The sequence below is a fragment of the Rhinoderma darwinii genome, chromosome 4 (assembly GCF_050947455.1).
Source record: "Rhinoderma darwinii isolate aRhiDar2 chromosome 4, aRhiDar2.hap1, whole genome shotgun sequence".
Taxonomy (NCBI): domain Eukaryota; kingdom Metazoa; phylum Chordata; class Amphibia; order Anura; family Rhinodermatidae; genus Rhinoderma; species Rhinoderma darwinii.
Window position 1 is genome coordinate 390,901,697 of NC_134690.1, and position 27,309 is coordinate 390,929,005.

The following is a 27,309-nucleotide window of genomic DNA, read 5'->3' on the forward strand; positions in this document are numbered from 1 at the left end:
AACATTACTATAGCGCTAGTATATATCTTCAATGTCCGATCAGTGGGGGTCTGGGACTCCCACCAATCACTAGAATGAAGTGGCAGTGGTGATAGGAAGGTGTCATGTCCATTAGGCCAAATGTTCAACCCATCATAGTCCATGGTCAGCCATGCTTTTTCCAGAGGCCACAAGGTCGGCCGTAGACTATAATGGGCCCGTCAATCGTCCTCCGGGAAAAACAAAGCAGAGACGTAAGGGGATGAAGTTGCACGGTTCTTTTCTATCGATCATTGGGGTCACATTGGTCAAACTCCCACTGATCATCACATTCTAGTGATATGTCATCAATTAAACACAACCCTTTTATGGAAATTTCTTACAAAATTAAGCAAAAAATAATGTCTCTATAAAACTTGCATCCCTTTTTTGGAGACTTTAAAATGGGACGGATAAAAGTTGACAGGGCTTCGGAGTGGAGCTGATGAAGGGATTTTTTCCTTTATTTTAGGGGTAATTGCCTTTGTATATGGATACAGTATCGGATAAATGATGAATGATACATGCTTACCACTGTGTCCTCTCCCATATCATTCCTATAGAACAGTCTGTAGAGAATAACCTCACCATTTGGCTTAGTTGGAGGGGTTATATTTGCAACTGCTAATGTTGAAGACACTTTGTGAAAAATGGGGGCCAGCAAGCCTTCCGGTGCAGCAGGGCCAGTCCTACAATGAACCCAGGAGCTGGCTGTTCTTCCAGCAGAATTCACAGCCCACACCTACAGCAGAAATACATTACATTACTTATAAAATAAGCTACAGCATGTATTATACTCCAGAGCTGTATTCACAATTCTGCAGGTCATCATTGGCAACAGACGACATACGCTATCAGACACACCCTTAACAGATTATTTAAAGGGGTTTTCCAGCCAATAAATATTGATGGCCTATCCTGAGAATAGGCTATCAATAGCTGATGGGTCGGGGTCCTACTCCCGGGACCCCCGCCGATCAGCTGTTTCGAAGGCGGTGCAGCACTCATATGAGAGCTGCTTCCCCCTAATTTCTATTTGCTCGTAGGAGCGCTGCACCCCCTTCAAAACAGCTGATTGGTGTGAGTCCCGGGAGTCAGACCCCGACCCATCAGCTATTGATGGCCTATCCTGAGGATAGGCAATCAATTTTTATTGACTAGAAAACCCCTTTAAGGTCATATAATGCAGGGGAACAGTTTGCTTATTCAACATCAGATTACTGTACAGTGCCTGGTGTAAAGACGTCAACTCCCAGAATGAAAATGACCACAGAAAGCTCTGTGCAGACAAGGAATTCTGGGAGATTTCAGCTCTGTAGTCTGTAGAATGTACAAAGGTATAAGGAAGCTTTCCTTCTAGGCGTGGAGCAGACTCAACTCTACTATATCAGTGCAGATGTAGCAGAACTGAGTTTTACCTCTTTACAGCTGCGTTGTTGGTACATTATGACATATTAGGCTTTCTTGGAGTCCTATGGAAAACCACATTGTAATATCACAATTAGTTGTGTCAAATGACAAAATCAGCTCTGCTACATCTGTACTCCATATGTGGGATTATTACACCGCATTGTATTGTACATACTAGTTGTATGTAAACTGGGGATCCCAGACAGCGTTTAAAAGATATTCAGTCATCAGAATTGTCTGCATTATCCTACCAATAGAAACCCAGTGATTTGCGGAGTAAATAAAACTCAGCACTTATTAAGCATATTTCCACCAAATCTGCATGAAAATTAAATTTTGCTTTCATCAAGGAGCGAATAAACATATGGAAGAAGGTGTAATCTTATTTATCAAAAATCATTTGTATAATTAAACACGAATATTGCAAAAGGTCAGATGGGGTCGGGATTTGCATGAGTAAGTTCTTTGTAGGATGTCACTTGCATTAGATGCAGTATATGGATGGGAAGGTTTATAGGGTTAAATTAGGCTCAATAATGGCCAATTACACAGTGATCAATCAGGAAGATTGATCTAAATGGCAATACAAAACGACTGCCTAAGCGATTTTCTGAGACATATTCCTTAGTAAGCTTTTGTGTTTCTGTAGTTTTTACAGCAGCTTGAATGGGTTTTATTTTCATTCCTAACTTTTTGTGTTACTTTGTTTTAACCTATATGTGATAGTCGCTACAAGTGCATTATACCAACAAGTGAAGACATAGTGGTGTCCGACATCATGATCTGTCATCACACCTATGCAAAAGTAGACACAAAAATCATAGGGTCCCAAAACAAAATTCAGAATGGGCCCCGCTCCCCAAGAGAGGTCCGTTAAATGTACTACACCTTTATTAAAGTTAATGTGCACAATTCTGTTTTTAGGTCCACAGTTCTCTGCTGATTAATATCTGATTTTATATGTTTTTTTCTGGCTTGATAAATTTAATTATTCAGGCTGCATAGAGCCACCACCAGGGGTAGCTACCTGCATATGAATGTATATAGCTGTTATTAAACTCAATGAGAGAGCTCCTACTAGTGGCATCTGCAGGTAGCTGCTATGACAGCGTAGGGGGACCCAGTTCAGTGCCAACTGACCTCCCTGGGCCTCATAGCATTCGCGTGCCTTGTACATATGGAAAGTATTGTACCTTAACTTATGCATTGCCCATTTATAGTACTTCTGCCCCCTTGTGTGGCACAGGGGCCTTTGGGCCGTCTCAGTCAGGATTGCCAGGTGTGACTGCAATCCCAACCCATAGCTTCACATATGCCTGTTAATTGTAAGGAGCAACTCCAGTCGCAGTTGTTATTAAAGGGGTTTCGTATTATAAGGATCGATGGCATAGTGCAAGGATATGTGATTTATGAGATCCCCATCTATCACAAAAACAAAGGTGCCCCTTCCCTTTTTCCCCAGACACAATGTCGACTTTGTCCATGCTCTAAAGGGGGGAATATATTAAGATTGGCATTTGAACCTCCAATCTTAAACTAATTTGCGTCGGCGGGAAATTCACCAAATTTATTAAGTACATTACACCTCCTAAGAAATTTGGCGTATGTTTGGCTGTCTGTGCGTCAGAAATGCAAATCTACATCTGCTTAAGGCAGGTGTAGATTTGCGCCATAACGAACATTAGTTATGCCCCGCCCCTCCTGCTAAACCCCACCTCCTTTTTCTCGCCACTTTTGTGAAGTGGCCAGAGAAGTAAAAAGTCAAAACTTTTAGCGCAAATAGGATTTGTGCAAAAATGTGCAACTTTTTAATGCTCGATAACAGGTGTAAAGCTTTTAATCTATTCCGCCCATAGTCTAGTATTGCAGGTCAGCTCGACTCTCTTGAATGGGCTGAGCTGTAATGCCAAACACAGCGTGACGTTGTCTAGTCCCTACATGTTCATGATTAATGGGGTCCTAGAAGTTGGATCCTCACCAATCACATATTAATGGCAAATCCTAGTAATATGTTCAGGTAGCTGACCTCCCTCTATTACGTCCATTCGTCAAAGGCTTATGTTACAGGTTTGTCTAGCTGGGGTAACCCTTTTAAAGGTTCTATAAACTCTAGAATATCTAGACCTACGGTAGTTTTTGCATTACGGGACTCTATTTCTTTAGGGCCCATTGTAACGAATGGCCCTATTACACCGGCCGATTTTGACCGATGCAGCGAGCACCGATCAACGAGACAGCTCGTTGATCGGTGCTCATTTGCTCCTGTCACAAGGAGCTATGGATGGGGACGCTTGTTACTCTGATCGCTCGCCCCCATACATTATTATCCTGTCGGCAGCGCGTCTCCCTGTTTACACACCAAGATGTGCTGCCGACAACGATAATATTTTACTTTTTTTTAAAACAATACGATCAGCAGATGAACGAGCGTTTGCTCGTTCATCTGCTGATCGCTGCCCTGTTTACACAGGGAAATTATCGGCATCGAGCGTTCTGCCTGATAATCGCCCAGTGTAAAACCCCATTAACCCAATCAGATCTGCAGCCCATTCATAGTAGGAAGCATGTACACAAAGTACTAAGTAGAGATATATAATAACAATACATTATCCATCAACAGCAGCTTGTTGACTGTCTCCATGTTACCACAGGAGATTGTTCTTTTATGCGGCATACGGCTTCATACAGAGTCCTTACGAGTCCGTATAACTGACTTATAAGCACTTGTGCCGCATTAAGTCCATAGCAGGTTGTTAGGGATCTATACAACGTAAATCATAATACTGTTGTGAACCCTGAGGCTCTACATTGGGTGCCTACGGCTCCGTACTAGGGATCTATAAGGACTCTACCATACAAGGTCCTTGGTTTTCGGTGTACATAAAACTTAAGAACATAAAAACTAAAAAGAGCAAAAGATACAAAAGTACAAAGATAGTAAATATTTACTATATGGCTCTATAACCAATGATAATCTAAGGAGGAGCTTCACTTAGATGAAATAAAACTACACATAATAGAAAATAAAGAATTTTACAATAAGTCGACATTCCCATTACTTAGCATTGTAAAACAAGTGAGCAACACAAAAAAAACTATAAAACCAGTACAAATAAGGGAATACAAAACACTTAAGGCAAGTCATTTAATAATCTGTTTCCTATGGGTGCGTAATGAAATAGTTATGGTTTTCCCACGAGAGCGATAAGGACATATTAAAAGGTCTTTCCAATATCTTTAATAGCTAAGGGCAACAGCTGATTCAATAGATTCGATCAAAATCACCAGTTCTTCAGCTGCCGGTGATTTATCTCCCCTGCTCCTTCCAGTCATCACTCATCTTAGTTTGCTTTTCACTGCTCATAAATTATGCCTCATAAATAAAAATACACAATCAAGGAAATCATATCAATTCATCCACAGTGAATAAATAGCTGCCCCATAGCACTTTCCCCGGTGTCTACTCAACAGACCTATTTTATATTTCATGCTAGCAGTTCCTAATGGCTCCGGCTGCGTCCGGAATATCTGTGTGCAGGGACAAAAGAAAATAATTTGTTCTTATGGATAATGATAAAATGTTCCAAATTAGTTAAAAGGTGGAGAAACATCCAACCTGTAAATGTAAATTTGCATAAAATTTGAATTTGAACAGGGTTTACCCCACCAATAAGATATTAGGTAAAGGTTTGGGGTCAGAATGACCAAACTGAAGACCAGAGGATCCTTTGGTGGTACAATCCAAAGCCGAGCCCATGAGGTCCAGCATTAGGCAAACTTGTAGCTGAAGACAGCAGAGAGGACGACTGGCTGATGGGGTTTACCACATATTTACAGAAGGTTATATCACAAATAATTTAGTCTTTGATAACATGAACATTCTACGTGCAATGATAAAAATATCATGGCTAGCACTTGTTCTGTATAGGTGGGTAGTGGTGGCCCCAAAACACCCCAGTCTGACACTGTACACTTCAGCCATACCATTAAAACCACTGATGGGTGAAGTGAATAGGAATGACTATCCCTTTATAGGGGTGACAATGGGTGAGATATATTAGGCAGCAAGTGATCACTCAGTTCTTGAAGTCGATGTGTTAGAAGCAGAAAAAATGGACAAGTGTCAGGATCTGAGCGACAAGGGCCAAATTGCGATTTCTAAACATCTAGGTCAGAGCATCTAAAAAATGACCGGTCTTCTGGGGTGTCCCTGGTATGCAGTGGTTAGTATCTACCAAAAGTGGTCCAAGAAAGGACAACCGGTGAACCGGAGACAGGATTATGGGCACCTAAGGCTCATTGATGCGCGTGGGGAGTGAAGGCTAACCCCTCTGGTCTGATCCCGCAGAAGAGCTATGGTAGTGTAGCAGAAATTGCTGAAAAAAACTCTGCTGGCTATGATAGAAAGGTGTCAGAACACGCAGAGCATCGCAGCTTGCGATGGGGCTGCGTAGCCACAAACAGGTCACATTGCCCATGCTGGCCCCTGCCCACCTTCAATAGCACCTACAATTGGCACGTGAGCATCAGAGCTAGACCATGGAGCAATGGAAGAAGGTGGCCTGGTCTGATGGATCTTGTTTTTCTTTTACATCATGTGGATGGCCGGGTGCGTCACTTACCTGGGCAAGAGATGGCACCAGGATGGACTATAGGAAGAAGATAAGCTGCCGGAGGCAGTGTGATGCTCTGGGCAATGTTCTGCTGGGAAAACTTGGGTCCCGACAGTCGCGTGGATGTTACGTTGACACTTTCTACCTACATAAACATTTCTGAACACCAAGTCCACCCCTTAATGGTATCGGTATTACCTAATAGCAGTGGCCTCTTTCAGCAGAATAATGTTCCCTCCCATACTGCAAATATTGCTCAGTAAATGGTTAGAGGAACATGACAAAGAGTTAAGGTGTTGACTTGGCCTCCGAATTCCCCAGATTTCACTCCGCTGGAGCATCTGTGGGATGTGCTGGAAAAACAAGTCTGACGGTTTCAATGTTATGGCTGAAAGATGTAGATGTCCTATATGTAAAGAGGTTGTCTTCTGTTGGTTGCCATTTGCCCTATTAAAGCAAATTTATTTACCGAGGGGAGATATCACATTCAAATTCCACTTAAATAAGCTAAATAGCTTAATTGCCCTCTCGACCATCTGAGAACAATGGACGTCATACCTGATACTCATACTCTGTGTATGGCAGCAAATCCGCATCCTGAAATGACAATGCGGACCCATTGAAGACCAAATCTGTGGTCATGATTTCCTTTATTCTCCTTCGATAGACATCATATCGTATGATTTTCCCATTTGGGTTTTTGGGACCATTCCAAGCCAGTAATGGAGCTTGGTTGTTTTTCTGTACATCAATTATTGGGGCAGGTTGTGATTCTGGCAGAGCGTCCAAGGTATGACCAGTCACCCACTCACTAACAGCACATCCAAGCAGAGTGCAGGCTTCAACTCTTGCCTCATACCTAAAAAACATAAAATTGATGTTGTGTTAATATATATATATATGCATCATTAAATATCAGGAGAAAGCAGAATGGGGACAATTAAAGTCATAGCTCTAGGTTTCCTCATATGGATGTTCTTGTGGACATGAAATAAAACTCTTTGCTTTCTTACTGCCCAGTCCTAATGTTTTCCAGATACTTATCTGAGGATAACCATAGAGTTGAAACATGAAGCTCCTGGGTCCCAATGTAAAATTTGTGATGGCGCCTTCCCTACCATGGGCCCATGGACGGGCAGATATCTCACTTTCAACAATGGTTTGGAAGACATCTGCCCATCCTTAAGCCCAACATGGACATCATGTTGGTCATTTCCACATGCTATCTATGTCTAAATCCATCAACAATATGTTTGAACTTACTGGGTATATGGTTTCAGGTCCTTTATCACAAATGAGTGGTCATTCTGAGAAATATAAGAGCTGTTAAATGTATACTGTATAGCCTTCATTTCAGCTGGGTGATGAACATGAAGAGTATAATTAAGTATGTGTCCATTAGGTTTCAGAGGAGCTTTCCAACTTATCAATATCTCTTGAGCACTTTTTCCATGAAGTCTAGGTGCTTCCATACCAGAAGGTGAGGACGAATGGGTCTTCATATTTGCAGGTGCGCTAATACAACTCCCCTGGCTATTGCTGGCTTGTATAGTGTAGGAATATTCTGTTCCTGGTTCCAACCCAAAGTCATGATAGTGGGTTTCCAAACCAACATAAGTCAGTTGACCATCTCTACGTAGCTCATAGTTTGTGATTTCACCATTAGGTTTATCTGGACTTTGCCATGAGATCTTAATGGACTGTGCACTGGTAACGGTAAAACTTGGTTCTCTTATGTGTGACGGAGGAGCTTCTTTTGTTCTGACCAATGTATTCGAGCTATTCGTACAGCCACCATTGGTGCAGGCAACCAGACTAATATTATAGCTTGTGAAGGGTTGAAGATTGGATATGACTATTGATAATCTTGTCCCAGCAAAGCATGTCTCATTATCAATTTTGGCAATGTATTTAGTGATTTCCCCATTCTGTATTGGTGGTGGAGACCAAGAGACGTTGACTTCTGTTGCACTAAGGGCCTCAATTCTCGGTGGATTTAGTGCACCTGGTGGACCTTCTAAGGTTCTCATATGTGTAGGATCACTAATGGTACAACCTCCTAATGTACAGGCTACTATGGAGTAAGTGTACTCGGAATAAGGAAACAAATCATCATCTGTATAATTCAATGTTGCATAGTCAAAATTAAAGGGTAACGTTATATTATTTTTCTGGAGCTTGTAATACAATATCTTCCCATTGTCTTCTTCTGGCTTGGTCCACTGTATAATGATATGGTTGGGATTTTGAGTACCATAGAATAACTTAGGCGGAAGAATAAAAGTGGGTGCTGCTTGACTGGTTTGACCAAGTGTCCATGTACTATCTGTGTATCCAACAGAGTTCCATGCACGGACTTTATATTCATAATCCGTCCAAGGTTTCAGTCCTCCATCTGTATAGGTAAACACCATAGGCTCCATGTTCACCTCACTAAAAACAACACTTTCAGCCAAGTTTTTGCGGGTCCCCAAAGCATTTTCCTGTGTGGACCTTTTAATGATATCATATTTTATGACTTTTCCATTTGGTTGTACTGGAGGTGACCAGTTTAGTTGAATGTGGGTAGCATTAAGTAATTTAATTTGGGGTGGAAGCTGAGATCCTGGAGAAGCTTCTTCTGTCTGGACACGATAAGGGAAAGTCTGGGTGCAACCGGCTGCGGTACATGATTCAAGTACCAAGGTGTAGACTGTAAAGGGTTCAAGGCGACTGAACAAATATTGTTGGGATAGGCCACTGTATTCGAGGTTGCCATCACTATATACGTTATACATCTGAAAAACAAAAACATTCATAATGTACAGGTAAGACTAGATCATGTTCCCCTACCGAAGTGGTCATTATTGTTCCATTGATGTATACACGACTTTATGTATGTCTTCCACTGACGAATCCATAAGCTAGGCATGGTTATGTTACCCTATTTTTGCACAATGTGCTGTGACTTCCACATCTAGTTAAAGTTGTTTTTTTCTAATATAAATGTCTAGCAGTGTGTTTGGTGCAACTTTATAATTACTTTTTATTAAAAATGATTTTTACTTTTTGAGATACAGCTGCTTTATATCCTGTATACAGAGCAGCTGTATCTTGTGCTAAGACCTGAACCCGTCAGGCCCGTGGGACTGACGGGTTAGGTCAACTTAGATGTGATCGGTAACAGCTCGACCCACTGACACTGAACCCGTCAGTCCCACTGACCTGACAGATACAGGTTTCAGCGCTCTATACAGTTTCTATCTTTACAGAATACAAAGCAGCTGTATCTGAAAGAGTCAAGATATTTTTAAATAAAAAGTAATTACAAAGTTGCACCAAACACACTGATCAATGGTACACTGTACACAACTTTAGTAAACAGACATCAATGATCATTTATACTCCTGATCGACTTTACATATCTGACTTAAGCTGGTGATAGATCATTGATAACTTCTGGATGAGAGAGAGCAACTCATCTAAGGGGACAAATGCATGAGCTGGTCATAAATTCTCCAATTGGTAAATTCTCTCCGTATAAGAGATCAAGGTTTTCCGACAGTCCTCATACACATGAGCTGGTTGGCATATCCAACCAAAAGCAACAGGATCCGCCAACATTAAAGTAATAGGGCACCAGCTAGTCACCTATGCAAATTACTCATTCGTTGTTGGACAATTGCAATTCTGGACTTGCTTCTTATTTTTATGAAAGATCAAAATTCCTGAGCTGGGAAAACGTCCTCAGAAGAGCCAGAATGATGGAAGTTAATCCAGCAAAGAAGCAAGAACAGTCTGGCAAAGTTATTTCTCAAGGGGGCACGAGACTGGAACAAGTCGCAATACACAAGGACTGTTTGGACTTCACCTCTCCTGACATGTTTGTTTAAGTAAATACTTGTATTTCCCAAAAAATAACAATTCTGGAGGATCTTTTCCTAGACCTCTGCGTTGTGCTGTTCCTCTGTTGTTCCTCCTGAAAATTGAATAAATTGACAACTCAGTGTTGTTATCCCTTTTGTCAAAGGGGCGTGTCCCTACAAATCTCACTCTGTCAGCACTGATTGGACATTGTCAGTGTAGGGTAACAACTGGTAACAACAGGAGGAATAATGGAGGAATGTAGAGTTCTAAGAAAATATGCTCAAGAATGACCATTTCATGTGGAATACAAGTATTTACTAAAACAAATATGTCTGGAGAAGTGACAGATCCTCTAAGTAGGCCCATCAAAAAACAAGATGGCTTCCATTAGCAACAACATTAACTATCTTGGGAAACGGGAAAAGTTTAAGGGCAAATAGCACCCTCCAATGGTCAAGTGTGGAAGTGCAGCATACATTGTTCACAGTGAAACAGCAGCCACTAGTGGTCAACTATGAGAAAAACATAAGGTTGACACAGGGAGATGGCATATGAAGAACAAGAGGAGATTGATAAGTCAAGTGGAAAAGTTTAGGAAACCGGAAAGATGGTAGGTTTCTTAAAAAAGGACGAATGTGGGAAATGTTTTAGAGTCGAGATGCCAATAATTGAAGGTTGTGGGACTTTTAATTGAGAGAGCAGAGTTATAAGTTACGTAATAAGCGGCACACTTTACAAGAAGGGGTTAATGATGTGTATCTACAGTTATGGGAACAATCTTCATTACAGAAATAATACTTTACCACCAATACTCCGTTTGTTCTGGCGGGCTGAGACCATCTGAGGAGTAATGCTCTGCCATTCTCTGTCTTGTCCACGGTGAAGTTAAGGGCATCCGGTGCGGCCTCCCACGTCTTGATGGATATCCACGTACTGGACACGGTCCCAGCGCTATTGGTCGCCTTAATACAGATGTGGTACAGTGAAGAAGGACGCAACCCAAAAACTTCAGCCTGATATGTCGTTCCCTAAAACAAAGACAGACACAACATATAGGGATTACACGCGGATCTAACAGTTCTTTACAATGTAAATGTTTAGCGAAATTGTAATTTATCAGTGGGATTATAAAAATGAAACTTTCTGCAAAATGTAAGGGCTAAGAAGGAAGAAGGGGCAAAGTGTCACCCAATAGGAAGCACTTCAACCAAAATGTGGATCTAGTAAATAGTCAAGAAAAACTATGAATTAGATAAGTAGAAGGTGTGGGTTATACCATGTATAAGAGGACGCCGGTCATAGCCCCTACATGTGTGAGCTCTGCTACATCTTAAAGGTACAGGCCTACATAGAACAACCACATATTGCCTGAGCAACAAGGTTCTTTGAATCCTGTTTATTTGTGTAGGTTTTTGTGGTTTGCTTTTTTTGGATGTGACCCGGACTGATTCTTGACTCTGTCTTGACATCGCTGCCTGCCCTAACCTGTATCTATCTTATTATGTTGTATGAACTCTGCCAGTCCTGACCTCGGATTTGTACAGCTACGAGTGTACTACCTCACCACGGAATTACTGTCTGCTAGCAGTCAGCGAGACTACTCCAGGGACATGACCTGGGGAATCCCTGCACAATATCCATACCGCTGTGAGTTGCGTTTTAAGGTGAAGATTGCAAAATCCCGTAGACGCCACTAGGGGGAGCTTACTGCTTACTGTCTTATTATTGAGTTCAATGTATAAATTGTATGCAGTAAGCTCCCCCTAGTGGTCGATGCAGGCAGACATAATTATATCATCTAACAATATGTCTATATAGTGGATTTGGAGGTATGTATCTGAAAACAATATTAAGAAATTAATTCAGCACAAAATTTCTAACCTATTTGCATTATTAAAAAAAATGGTGGACACATTAAGCTGATCAACGTGCCAGATTCCTTTTATCAGATCTCATCATTCATGCTGTGGTTCCTGTGGTTCTACTCCTGGTATGGACCCCTGGCCTCACACCGGAATATGGTTTTGTCTCATCCACCGGCTCGGTACTTCTTGATCAGTGGCTGATCATCATTAGGGCGAACCGCACATGACCGCACGGGCCCCCTCATGCCCGGTGGCATCGCTAGCACCGGAGGGGGCCCGGTGCTAGCGGCAGGCACATTAATTTGTATCTGAGTCCTCAGGACTCCGATACAAATTAATATTATAGGCTGCAGCCACGTTAGGCCTGCAGCCTATAAGGCGCTGGGAAGACTCCCTCCGCAGGCCGGCGTGATGAGGTAATGCATCACGTCGGTCTGCGCATGCGTCTAGTCTGGAGGATTCACATGCGTCCAGCTGGTGCGGCCGCCACGGGGTAAGGTAACTAAAATATATATTTTTTTTTTAGGTGGGGTAGCGCTTTGTATATATTCAAGGAGGGGGGGGGGAGTGCTCCGTGACACTATATACAAGGGGGGGGGGGTTCTCCGTTACACTATATACAAGGGGGTGGCCCTATATACACAAGGGGGAGGATAGCGCTGTGTGGGTCTATATACAAGGTTGAGGGTAGTGCTGTGTGGGCCTATATACAAGGGGGAGAGGAGCACTGTGTGACACTATATACAAAGGGGGGGAGTGCTCTGTGATACTATATCCAAGGGGGGGATTTCTCCGTTACACTATATACAAGGGGGGCAGTGCTGTGTGACCCAATATACAAGGGGGGAGGGGAGCGCTGTGTGGCACTATATACAAAGGGGGGAGCGCTGTGTGCACTATATACAAGGGGGAGCGCTATGTGGCCCTATATACAAAGGGGAGCGCTATGTGGCCCTATATGCAAGGGGGAGCGCTGTGTGGCCCTATATACAAAGGGGGGAGTGCTGTGTGACATGTACAAAGGGGGAGGGCTGTGTAGCACTATATACAAGGGGGCTGTGTAGCGCTATCCACAGCGGTATGTGTGTGGTGCTATTTACAGTGGGGGCTCTGTGGCGTTATTTACAAGATGGGGAGGGCTGTGTGGCGCTCTCTACAGGGGGGCTGTATGGCGCTATCTATAGGGGCTGTCTAACGCTCTCTACGGGGGGAAGTGTGTGGTGCTAGCTATAGGGGGAATGTGTGATATCTACAGGGGGCTGTGTGGCGCTATTTATGGGGGTGTGTAATATCTACAGGGGCTGTGTGTATGTGGTGTTACAGTGTATGGTATTATTATATTCAGGCGTGCAGTGTTTGGTGCTATTATATTTAGGGGCACAGTATGTGGCACCATGATAATTTTACTTTCGTTTATAGGTGTGGAAATGTTGGAAAACTGAGGAGCCGAAGACATCTGAGTGGCAAATTCTGCAGAAATGGGTCATGGGCGGGAGGAGTCGTCATGAGCTTTGGACCGGATGGAGAAGAAAAGAGGAAAAAAACTACTAGAATCTGAAACGTCGTCACCTGTGAGTCACTAGATTTATGGAGAATCTGTCACCTCTCCTGACATGTTTATTATAGGAAATCCTTGTATTTCACAAAAAGTCCTTCTGCAGTCCAGGACTGATAGACAATTCTCCTTGTCAGGAGGATGTGTCCCAGCACAGTGTGACACGGTCAGTATGTAGGGACACAGCCCTGTGACAAGGGGAATCGTAACACCCATTTGTTAATGCTTGCCCAAAAAGGTAGTGTTAAAAATAGTTACGGCGGGGCAGGGCCGCGGTGCGGAAGGGGGTCCCAAATTTGGGTAACAGCCCAGGGCCTATGATCTACTTAATCCGCCACTGTTCCCGACTACTAATCCGTTGATGACCCCTGGCTACATTCCTGCCTTCTCTATAAGTTCTTTTAGACAACGCGCTCCCTGCCAATCAGTGAATATTCTGAGGACTGCGACGTGGGAATCCGAGTGGAAAAGTCCATACTGTACCTCAATTAAAAGGGCTGTCTAGTCATAGGAAATTGATGGCTTGTCTTGTCCTTCATTACATGGACAAACCGGTAGCGCCTTAGGCCATCAACATCTGATCAGTAGAGTCCGACTCCCGGCACCCCTGCTGATCAGGTGTTTTGAATAGACCATGGCGGCGCTCGTACGAGCGCTGCTTCCTTTTCATTACTCTCACTGCTCATACTGTGAATCGCCAACACACTTGTAGCGGCGGTTCACAGTTTTACAGTCTTCTCGCATTCATTTAATTGGGAGAAGGCTGTAATACTGTGAACCGCCATTACCAGTGTGTCGGCAATTCACAGTACGAGTATATAAGGTGTTGAAGGGGAAGCAGCGCTCATACGAGCGGCCCGGCCCCTTCAAAACAGCTGATCGTCGGGGGTACCGGTAGTCTGACCCTCACCGATCCGATTTTAATGGCCTATCCTGACAGTAGGCCATTCATTTTTTTGGGACTGGACAACTTTAAGGGTGAAGACCGAAAGCGTGAAGACCGGGGAGATTCCTTAGACTCCGCACCCCAATCTACCCAGCACTAAACCGATAGTGTCTTAGAGGATCCACTTCTCCGGTGAGAAGCACAACAGGTCCTGTCAGCCAGAATTAAAATATGCCCAGAATTTAGAACTGGTGTATATATCATTATCCTGGACACAAGACAAGCCATGAGCCGGTCTCTTCACAGGCCTCATAACTCTGGCTATTCCGATGTAGCCAAGTTGATCTTGACTCCGATACCTTGCTGCAGCGTGATATCACACAACACAAGCCATGAGCCGGTCTCCTCACAGGCCTCATAACTCTGGCCATACAGATGTAGCCAAGTTGATCTGGACTCTGATACCTGGCTGCAGCGCGATATCACACAACAAAAGCCATTGAAAAAGTCAAGTTAAAGTTTCTTGACACAATGTATTTAATGCGTTAAAAGTCAAGATCAAGATGGCTACATCTGTACATCCATAGACTCGTACAAAGCAATAATTGCGAGACAAGGTCACTGTAAGGGACAATACAAACAATTATAGTTCTACAAATATGAAGAAATTGAAATCTCGCATCTCCTACAGTTCATCACTTAAGAAACGCTCCACTTTTTGCAGACATCTTAATCTTTCCGGTAATATGATTAGTAGCTTCATGAAAAATTAAAAATGTATTCTGTGCACATTGAAGGGAATAGCTCCGTATGATGAATGGTTTGTTTACAGTGGAAACTGGACAAACACATGGAAGATGAATAATGTACAAATCATATAGAAGGGGGTCTGGACGGGTCTACAGAGGAACAGCGGCCGCGACTGGGAGGCGTCTTCTGCAATGCAAATAGTAATCACCTCTAACAGATTATATATAAAGCTGCCAGTTGCCTGGGGAGATTTTAGAAGTATCTTTTACTAGAAGAAACATGGTTAGCATGTGGGCAATAAAGCAAAAACATATGCATATTGTCAATAGCAGCACCTGTTCAATTACGTTTTATTCCAGCGTGGAGAGTTCCTTTCGGCCCCTAGGTGGCAATACTATCAAATACTTTTTGCAACCCGAGTACTTAATGATTAACAACTCTCGCTCACTTATCTAACACACTCAAGGCAGCTATTAAAACACAACAAAACTGATTTCATTATAGATTCTTTTAATAAACATTTATGGCTTCTAATCTTCAAAAAAAAAAAAATATATATTTTTTCTGGAGCCTCGGTCACAATTCGCTTAAAATGTGTAATGAAGAGTTACGAAGAAGGGGTTCAAATTTAGAAAATTCATATTAGAAATCAAATTTTGGTGGCGAAAAATTAAGCTGTGCGCTGTTAGGAAGGAGAGAGGCTTTATGGTGATTAGACAAGGACTAAATTGATAGTTTTATGGGCGAGGGACATTTTATAGCTTGGTTTTTTAAAGGGCGTCTGTCAGCCGTTTTTAACCCCCCCCCCCCCTTCATTCCCAAATTGCTAACAACGCTATATGGGTAATGTAGAAAAAAGTTTAAACATATCTATATGGCTGATCATACTGCTGGTAGAACTGAGAAAACAAAGTTTTAATCGATGATACGCCGTATGCTAATTAGATGGCAAGTGTCCGCTGGGCGCTCCTTAACCATGGTCGTGTCCTGGTTTCCGCGACCGGTCTTCTCTGCTCTTGAGTGACGATCGCACGTCATGGGACGCAGGGGACTACTATAGCTAGAACAGCAATATCTACACACAGAAGGATTTCATTTGAAAAATTGTTCGGTTTTGAGTGATCTAATAGCAAAATGTTTTATTTAATTGTGGGACTAAACCTTGAAAGAAATTGTCTAGTTTTGAAAATCCATTTCCATATATAATATTAGGGAATTCTAAGTTAATAGGGGGGGGGGGGGTCTGATGTCCAGGATCCTCATCTCTTGGTCATAGTGGAAAACGGTAACAAAGAACATCTCTCTCTCTCTGGAGGACCTGTCCTGTTCTGTATTACACAGACCAACCATTGGTTTGAATGGACACTGTGTAATGCTTAATTTGCCCTGTGGTGGCGCTGCAGTTAAACACTTATTGCCAAGTTATTATTTTTTTTTACAGTTAACAGCTGATCACTAGGAACTCCAAGAGGGGGACGCTTTGTGATTATCTTATTGTCAAGTACCTGTTTATTATCTAGATATATCTATTTCACATCTATCTATCTATCTATCTATCTATCTATCTATCTTCATATCTATCCATCTATCTATCTATCTATCTATCTATCTATCTATCTATCTATCTATCTATCTATCTATCTATCTATCTATCTATCTATCTATCTATCTATCTATCTATCTTTTCCTTTCGCACTGGTAGTAAAGTGATTTTTTTCTTGACGTCCACACTGAATAATTTTTCTGTTCGTCACAGAGACAAGAACGGTGGAGAAATTTTATTAATGGTAAAATGAACTTGCTAGATAGAGAATGGCTTTGAAATGTCCATTTCTCCATATCACTGGCCATGTGTTTCTCCACTGTAGTTTTGGTTCCACTTTATTTTTATTAAAATGATTGCTCTGATTCCCCTCCAGATTACAGCTCCGGCATGAGTTGTGGGGGTTATGGTTTTAAGAGCCGGGAGAAGCTACTGGAACTGATCACAGTGTGAAGTGGAGCCAAGCCATTAACTTGCACGGGTCCTAATTCATGATGAGATACAAAGTGCCATCAAGGACTCCAACTTTGGATGATTATTTTACTTCTATGAAGAACAGAAATTCAATGTTTAATCACACCGGTACAGTTAAACTTGATAATCCACACAAATGTCGACTTAGGCCACATTCACACGAACGTGTTTTTGGGGCCGCAATTCCCCCGAAAATCCACGGGAGAATTGCGGCCCCATTCATTTCTATGGGGCCATGCACACGACCATAGTTTTTGCGGTCTTTGCATGGCCCGGGAACCCGCACCACAGAAAGAACGGGCATGTCCTATTACAGCCGTCTTCTGCGGTCCGGGCTCATTGAAAACAATGACGGCGGCCATGTGCATGTCCTACGATTTGCGGGCGGCCCACGGCTGACAGTCCGCAGCCGGCCGACCCGAAAATCACGGCCGTGCACATGGCTACAGTCGTGTGCATGAGGCCTTAGATGTGTAATACATATTAGAAATTGTCGCAAATAACCAGGTGGCCTATTTAGGAATCATTCCGAAATGTTTGTTCTTGTGACATGTACATCATGGGGCATGGCCAAACAACTCGCAATGGTTCCGCCAAATTTATTATGGACTGGCACCATTTTTTTGCTGCACAATACTGGCGTATGTGTACAACAGCCATGAGATAGTATGACATGAGACTTTTTTGTAGTATGCCGGGAGACGCCCCAGATGTATTAGGCTGGATTCACACGAGCACATTACGTCCGTAATGGACGGAACGTATTTCGGCCGCTAATCCCGGACCAAACACAGTGCGGGGAGCCGGGCTCCTAGCATCATAGTTATGTACGACGCTAGGAGTCCCTGCCTCGCTGCAGGACAACTGTCCCGTACTGAAAACATGATTACAGTACGGGACAGTTGTCCTGCAGCGAGGCAGGGACTCCTAGCGTCGTACATAACTATGATGCTAGGAGCCCGGCTCCCTGCAGTGTGTTCGGTCCGGGACTTCCGGCCGAAATACGTTCCGTCCATTACGGACGTAACATGCTCGTGTGAATCCAGCCTTATGCAGCAAGCGTCATCCTGATAACTATGGAGCATTTCACGCCAGATTGGATGATTCACTCTCCTTCCTACGACACTATTGATACATTTGCCATTTTTGTGAGAGAGTCTTGGCCCACCGGAGGATCCTCTGGGACTCTGGCGGGCCAGTCTAAATCTGAGTGAAGGTCACAATCATGAAGTTTGGCAGGACCACCCATGAAGATGCATGATGTAACCAAATAGGGATCTGCGGGGAGTATTGTCTACTGTTACAGGAGTTGTCTGGCTTAGAAAACCCATTGTCATACACCCTATTAGGGAAATCTGAGTTAATAGGGGGGGGGGCCTCATTTTAGGATCCTCATTTCTTGGTCAGGATGGAGATCAGTTACAAAAGTGGTAACAAAGAGTGTCTCTGGAGGATTTGTCTTGTCCTGTATTACACAGACAACCTATTGTTTTCAATGGGCATTGTGTAATATTTCATTTTCCCTCTGCGGGCGCTGCAGGGAAATTGAACACTTGCTACACGGTTTTGTCACCGATCACATCTGATCGTTAGGGCTCCCAGTAGGGGGAGACTTTGTCATCAGCTTATTGTCGAGGGACCTTTCTAACAAGTAGGGATTGTTCAAAGCGGAGAACCCATTTATTAAAACAAATTACAGTTAATACATTAGTAAACAACAATTCTACTTAGAAAGAACATAAGGATATAACTGTAAAATATGGTAGACAATGATAGCTTAGAGGAAGGCAATGTCCCTGGCTGCTCTGTTGTGGACATGAGTGGCGTTAGGTCAAAGAGTTTCTGTTCGCTGGAAATTATCAAAATGAGAATTGATCTCTAAATGTCAATAGAGCTCACGTTGGTGACTTACTACAGAAATTGGGCGCAGGGAGAGACCTGCCGAAAGTATTCTGGTCATTTTCAATTTATCCATCTGCTGGCACAGCATTCTTATTCAGCCTTATCAATGGCTTCACTTTCAATTATACAGCATAGAAACTTTCCTGTTATGTGAAGTTGTAGGAAGAGCAGTTTGGTTTAATATAATATAAATGGTTTATAAAACAGAATAGGCAGTGGCACAGCTCTTTTACAGGGAATGTCTCATCAAAAAATGACATATTATTTTAATTAAACATTTTGTTTTTAATTTTGGTGGTTGTCTATTTTTTATGTGAGTATCCATATAAAATATTACTAAAATATTCACATTTTTATACTAGTTACTGGAGCACACACAATAAGGGGAAGTTTCCTTTTCACTTGCCAGCTTTGCTGTGTAGACTGGGAGCTAATTAGAGGAGTCATCTCATTATCATTAGAAGGCCAGAGATTGAATGACAACTTTATTATATTACTGGGAGCCACGATAAGGCAGGATAATAACAAGATACACACAAATAAAGCTCTCTATGCAGCTCCCCTGTCACTCCCTGGTCTCTGGGAGAGGGGGCTAAACTCCATCACTTCTCTGACAATTAACTCCCATTCATTGCAGCTGCCATAAAGCGCACACATCCTGCTGCACTGTCTATATAATAAATACAGGAAGGAAGTGTGTGACTCAGATACCTCTCTCTCGGTTCTTACCCAGCTTTTCCAGAATCAGATATAAGTAAAAAAAAAAAAGGTCAACTCTCACTAGACAGACTAGGACAACCTAATACTATTTCATATATATGCCCATGTAAATGTGTGCAAGATCACGTGTAGATATACACACAGGCACATATAAAATAATACACACAGTCATAATAAATATAAAAGGTAAAAAAATATCTCAATATAAAATCTGGAGTCTGCAGCAGAAGTTTGGCCGTGATGTAATTAGGATAACGCGTTGATAAAGTACATGTGATCTAAAGCTTTTACCTGAACACATAGCCTAATGTCACCAGCATAATGTGATACTTCATTTAGAATATTATGTCGTAATTTTAGGCAAAGGCGGCTTTTTTTTTTAAGTAGGCACCAGCTGGAGAAACTTAAAAACCCCTCTAAATGCCCAGTCAGCAGCTCCCTGGAGGTCAACGCTGCTTAAGCTATTAGAAGGTCCTGCACATAACAAGTAGAAATAAAGTCAGACGTTCAAGTCTCGCAACTGCAGAGAACAGCAAAGGAGGCATCTCCAGCCGCAACAAGGTAATGTGGCCCAGGAGGACACCATGATAGAGGACGACCACTAGACAATTTAATAGATCCAACTGTTCATGGTATCAAATTGCTTTATATTGACAAACTGTCGTGTTGCTATGTGCTTATACGACACCACATCATAAAATAGTTATAAACTACAAAACGCATTACACATCATGTCCTTCGAGAACATTCCCCCGCCCCTTTCCAAAAATCACAATATCAAATGTAAATATATGTCTGGGTTCTCCGCTTTGGACGATTCCTACTTGTTAGAAGGTTCCTTTAAGAATAAGCTGATCACAAAGTGTTTCCCAGCTGGGAACCTCAGCGATCAGTTCTAATTTTTGTGGAAACCTGGCAGTAAGTTTTACATTTCCCTGCAGTGCCACCACAGGGGAAATTAAGTATTACATAGTGTCCATTCAAGCCAATGGATTGTCTTGTGTAATACAGGAAAGGACGAGAGAGAGGGAGGGAGAGAGAGAGAGAAAGAGAGACCATGCCTGCCGACCATCTCGTTTTTTTGCGGGATTGTCTTGCAAAACGGGCCTCAAAAGCGCTGGGCTTATGCAGATGAGTCCCAAAATGGGTGTTTGTGGGAGGTTTAGTGAACCATCTTTTGTGGTTAGGGGGTGGGGTTTATAATGTCCTGTAAATGGGGATTTTAATGTTAATAGATGTAGTTGTTCATACTTCTCAGAGTCCTGAAGAGTAATGCCTTGGTCCCTCATCATAGTCCAAACGGTGGGATTCTTCCATCACACGTAGGATTCTCTGGTAAGTCCATACTGAAGGTACGGAAGTTAACTGTAGTCCTAGTTTAGAGTAACATTTGGCTTAGTCCTTAGGCACGCAGAACGGGCAGAGCCGCGTACAGGAGGCTGTACAGCAGTTTACGGAGATACAGGGACCCGGTGTGCTGCCGCATGCTGCTCTGCGGGGCGCTGTATGTTCAGGATACCTCCGTAATACGCATCTGATAGGACATTACATCATTTTTTTAAATCGGAGGTATACCGGGGTACAGTAGGGCTCCATAGAGTTCTATAGGTGCCGTATTATACCTCGGAGGTAATTCAGTGTTGTGCATGAACCCTTATTCTTAGTCTAATAAATTCATAGGTTATTAGCACAGACCTGGCCATTCTTACATCCCGTTTAACTTCCCTCCATTACGTCTAATGCAAGTTTCCTGCCCTTGTTTCTAACCAGTATTCAACGTGCCAGCAAGCCAATTAAAGTGTTAATTCATACTTCACGTTCAGTGCGACGCTCTTTAATAAGCCGCTCTGTAAATTAAATTCTCATAAAACGACTTTGGCAATGGCTTTAAATTTTAATCCTAACGAGCGTTTTTTGCATTTCCGACGCCTTCCTCATCATCAACGATTTGGGTTCAAACATCCCTGACGATGAATCCCGACAGCGCTCAGCGACTCCTCCGATGGGTCTCTTGTATGTGGAGCATAATTATGTTTATGCAATTCTGACTGTACTTAATGACGGAGTAACAGATTGTAAAACACGCGGTTGGCTTGTGTGGTTTTCTTTTTTTTAAAGCGATGTCCTTCATGTAACAGTAGTTAAGCGTGGCAGAAGGACATCGTTAGGACTATGGTTAAACTGTAATTTACGCCATTAGGAAGGCAGGAGCAATTTTTATTGTCTGGCAATTTTCTTTGCTGAAATATTTGGACCATATGGTTTCATTTGTGTAATAACCTTAATTTCAGCACCCTTCAAATCAGCCTTCGTCTTGTTCGGAATGACAAAACATGGTCTGGCGGAAAAGGCAACTGTCTATACTTAGAGAGCGGAGATTAATAACGTGTCAGGTCCTGTTTTTGGTGAAGGAATTCGAACAGAAGCCAGATGGTATCTCCAGAAATAACTGTCAGGGGTCCCCAGCTTATCAATACAATATATTAATATATCTCCCTGTGTTGTTCCTCAAGGGGACAGCGTGCAACATCTGGAGAGATTGGGGGGACCGCCAAGAAGAGAGCGGATACCTTTCTATTCTTTCCAGAATCAAACAGAGCTCAATTAATTTTTCATGTAGACTTGATAAGTGTTTCATAATGAGCTGCCGGCCTTGACGGATTTAGGGCCCTGGCAGTTCGGGAAGCCTGGGCTATAGCTGTCCCCATTGAGTCCACTTTTTGAAACCAATCCATTCATCAAGTTTTTTGGCATCAACCTGAGATCTCGGCTCAGCAAGAGATCAATAACATCTGAAATATAGAAATATATAAACAGGGGAGGCTGCCACTAATGGGCATGGATTATCCGGCCGTGACGTTAGTAATTGCTTTAGGACAAGAAAAGTGTTCATTTCGTTGTTTTTTTACGAAAAATAATGAAATAAAATAACAATAATAAAAAAATAAAAAACACAGAAAATAATTTCCAAAAATACATTACCCGTCCTCCGAAAAAATATAAATGCTGATTATTATTTATTATAATTTATTTTTTAGGACAATAAATGCAAACAGTTTATTTTGCTAATTATTTTATGTGCTTATTTGTTTATTACAATTTTTTTTGGCTTTATTTTGTGATAATTATCAATGTACAATACATTTACTAATTGTATATATCTTTTTTTAATATTTGTAATATTTTTGCTGAGAAAAGTATATTTGTGTTAATTATTATGTTTTTTGAATTATAGCTTTTTTTTTTTACAGAAAACAGCAAATGTATTATACATGATATTATATTAAGGATACATGGAATGATATTTTATAACGATTTCACATATTTATGTGTCTAGTATGTTTATCATTTTATGCACAATATTTTGTGAATATTTGTGCGTGAACATTATTTTATTGTATCATAAATAAGCATTTCCCTTTAAATAAAAAAAACAAACAAAAAAACCCAGTACATATAAATTATTGAGTCAGTTCTTTGACCATGTACACATTTGCATAGAAAGCCCCATTTTAGTCTCCCCGCAGCAAAAACACCCCGCCCACCCCCTGCCACTGAGCGCCCTGACAACCGTACTACTTTTTATGAAAATTAAGGTTAGATGTAAATTTGTTGGAGTTGGAGCTCCATTTTTCCCACATAGAGCTCCAAATTCCATCACAATGTCATAATATTAAATGATAACACTCTGGCCTGCAGCCACCACTAGGGGGAGCTCATATGGATTACCACAGCTACTATTGAACTCTATGGGATCTATAATAATCTCTATGCAGTGAGCTCCCCCTAGTGGTGGCTACAGAAAAGAACTCTAGGTAACTTGTATAACAACCTCTATTGCAGCTGTAATGGTGGCCATTTTGTTTGTTACGCAACTTTCCGAGAATTAAAAATAAATAGAAAAGGCTGAATAGCATTTTTAAAACTGTTTTGCACGAGGACACATTATTACCTTCCCTGACATCACTTAGTGCTCTACAGGTATTGGCCCCCTTTTTTACGCATCCCTCCATTTTGAGAATATGCTGGGCGCGGCTTTAAAGTCCTAAAAGTTGTACATTTTTTAGCAAAACAGCCGTTGCATTTCCAGCATGTACAGTACTCCCGATACCTAAAATGCACCAGATTATCATTGGAGCTCCAGCCCCTTTGGCTAAAGGGGGGGGGCCCCCAGTAGTCCCCGCTAGCCCTCACATAGATCTGACTGCGCTGGTGAAGAAAGGTAACCATCAGTCCCCCCCATTAGGCGCTTTTCATGTAATGCAGTCGACATAATGACTTCATGCTGCCTGTGTTGTTGCGCTGGAGCCTGCCTGGTAAGAAGAGGCCAGGCCAGCATCACTAAAGGACAAAGTGGGAACAGGGAGAGGTGATTGTGCTTGTTGCGGTGTGGGGAACTATATATAGGGGGCACTGTGGCACTATTTGCATCTGTCGCATTATCTAAAGGGGCACTGTAGCTGTATCTACAGGGAGCATAGTGTGTGGCACTATCTACAGGGCGCACTGTGGCACTATCTACACCAGGCATTATGGCATTACCTACACAGGGCACTGTGGCATTATCTACACCAGGCATTACGGCATTACCTACACAGGGCACTGTGGCATTATCTACACAAGGGAATTGTGGCACTATCTACAGGGGGCACTGTGGCACTATCTACAGGGGGCACTGTGGCACTATCTACAGGGGGCACTTTCTACAGGTAGAACAGTATGTGGCACTATCTACAGGGGCAATTTCTACAGGTAGCACAGCGTGTGACACTATCTACGCTGGTTTTTAAGCTACGAGTATTGGTCAGCACATATCCACTAGCCTAGAGTCTGTAATATAAAGGGCTACGCTAGTGGGTACGTGCAGACCAATATTCGTAGCGTAAAAAGCAGAGGGTAGCGGGAGCGTAGGGAAAATACTGTAATTTAAAAAGTATGCATTTGGAAATCCTCCTTTAAAAATCCTACATTTGCCCCTGTATCTCTCTCTTCTATCTATCTATCTATCTATCTATCTATCTATCTATCTATCTATCTATCTATCTATCTATTAGAAAAAAAGAAGAGCAGCACATACAGTATAAACGCAAAATATGCGTAGTTGTGTGTGCACAAGCCTTAGGACCTCAGACACCAGTCCCAAATATGCATTTCCATATCTAATCTAATCTATCTAATATCTATCTATCTATCTATCTATCTATCTATCTCATATCTATCTATCTATCTATCTATCTATCTATCTATCTATCTATCTATCTATCTATCTATCTATCTATCTATCTATCTATCTATCTATCTATCTATCTATCTATCTATCTATCTATCTATCTATCTATCGAATATATTTATTGTGCATATACAAACATTTACGAGACACATTCCTCTTTCACACATATGTCAATGAGACCTGATAAGTGCCAGTTTACAAAATATTCTAGATGAACATTTGGTCATACATAAATATATAAAACTCACTTGAGAACCTTCAGAAACACAGCCCAAAATAAAACATTAACACAAAAATATCTGACAAGCTCTCATCAGAGGAGTTTTCCTAATCTCTGCTCCGTTTACTGCTTCAGGCCTCATGAAATTCTACATTATACTGCAGTCCTGTGCTGAAAACTAGTTCCGGATTATCAGATTTTCTGGATTAAAGGAGTTTTACATTTCACTAAATGACACTGCAGAATATTAGACATACACCCCTCCGCCATTGGCTATTATTACATCTGTAGTAATATAGGAATTCAGTATCTGGAAATGAACATTACAGTCAGATAAAGTCTTCGGACCTGGAAAGTTGACTTGCTTCCAACCTTATACAAATTCCCAATTTCGATACCAGTGAGCACCAAATCAGCTTTCTGAGCTATATGACCACTTGACCACTTGCTCAATAAGACTGGCACCGGGATGACACCTTATTTCACGTCCCGCTGCACAGCTATCAGCCGACGACAACTTTCAGCCACAAACGACCTAAACCTGATTTGAACCGGTGACCCCCAGGTGAAAGGCCCCCTCTCTCGGTGACAGACCTCTAAGTCATCCATCCTGCCTGCGAATTGTGCTTCTTAATTGTTTGCTTTAGTGGACATTATAACTACGCACGGCTGAACCTGTTGTGACCTAATCTGGGCCCAACATAATTGTTTTTTCAGAATGGATTTGATTTACTAGGTCCCTATGTGAAAGAATTCAGATCCTATGTAAGCTTCCAGCACGGGGTCAACATTTATCCCGGTTCTGTCAGAGGTCAGAAATGTAATATCTACAGTTTAGCAAGCTTAGCCCCAGTCAATAGATCGAGATTTATGACATTTATAACAGATTAGATTATTTCATGTGTTTTCTTGGAGTTGAACTTGTAGTTAGGATGTGATGAAGAGGTCAGAAGAGTCCCTTTTAGCAAATGAATGACATAACTCTCAGCAGCGTGCTCCAATTTAGTATATAATAAAGTACTTAAAGAGACAGTACACCTAGAAATGAATGAGAAGGGGAAAAACAGGCAGCAAACACCTATATGTTAGTCTATAAGAATTTCTATGAGCTCCTTAAAGTGTCTTGCAGTGGTTCAACATCTCTTGATATTCTCCTATAGTATCTTACAAGGTTTCCATTACAAACTAAACCAAGAAGAGGGGGGGGGGGGATTGTCAATGCAGGAAACGGTCTCCCAATATTCCCCTTTTAATTCTATGTCATTTTTAGGTCTAACATTCTGTGTTGAATATTTTTTTAATATGTCTTTAAAGCAGCCAGTGCTCCGTTTTCCTGATACAGAGCTCCAAATCTCTCTAGACTTAAAAGATATAATTATGACTACTTGGAGGCACCACTAGGGGGAGCTTATGAGTTTACTGCTTACTGTCTTATTATTGAGTACAATGTATATCAGTATGCAGTAAACTCCTACGCTCCCCTAGTGGTGGCTCCATGCAACTATAACTTTCTCATTTATCTCTATGGCCCACGTTTCAATATTGGCTTATTCTGTGTCATTCTTATTTTATTTTGCAACAAATGTATCAAATGTTGCAAGTTATTTGTTAGATTTGTCAGATTTTATATTGGAGAAGGTGTGGTGCCTTTGGTTTAATATTGTGGCTAACATTTTATGCCAACTTTTTCTGCCTCCTGGCTGTTTTTTTGTTACTTTTTAATAAACTACATTTTATAAATATGAACAATAAGTAACTCCGCCCATAACCACGCCTACTTGGCTAACATGAGTCATAAAATGGCAAATGTGGCGCAAAAAGTAGCTCTTTTTTAATGCAAATACAGTACTTAATAAATCAAGCGCACGCAGTATATGCCATTATGTCCACTGAAAATGTGCCAGAATTGGGGTGCACGGAGCTTGATACACGGGATTAGGTCTATGCTGAGGATTTGGAGCTCCGACCGCTGTGAAGTTTTAAGTAATTAATCAGTGCAGAATTTTGGATCTATTTAAATTGTGTTCCTTTAAGACCAAGAATCAAGATGAGAGGGAAGAAAATGTGTTTGAGTTTCCAGTGGAACGAAGCCAATTAACTATAAATGGATCAGTGTTAAATAATTATTAATTAAAACAAACATCATCTACACCTATCAATATGTTAGGAAAACAGAGAAGACAGCGTCTGATTTGACCCCGAGTTTCCCCTTGCATGCACGTCGATCATTTTAATAAATTACTTAATTCCCTGCGGGCCACAGTTCTCGGTGTTAAC

The 27,309-nt window shown here is 41.8% G+C and overlaps 1 protein-coding gene across 1 annotated transcript in view; it reads right to left on the bottom strand.

Annotated features, from left to right (window-relative positions):
- The window catches only part of USH2A (usherin), a 593,484-nt gene that overhangs the window by 26,173 nt on the left and 540,002 nt on the right, over positions 1-27,309 (bottom strand). Inside the window, exons 61-64 of the mRNA XM_075863335.1 lie at positions 10,691-10,915; positions 7,305-8,818; positions 6,600-6,900; positions 551-760 (exon numbers count right to left, since the gene is read on the bottom strand). Coding sequence (XP_075719450.1) covers positions 551-760; positions 6,600-6,900; positions 7,305-8,818; positions 10,691-10,915 — 2,250 coding nt within the window. The remainder of the gene's footprint in view (positions 1-550; positions 761-6,599; positions 6,901-7,304; positions 8,819-10,690; positions 10,916-27,309) is intronic.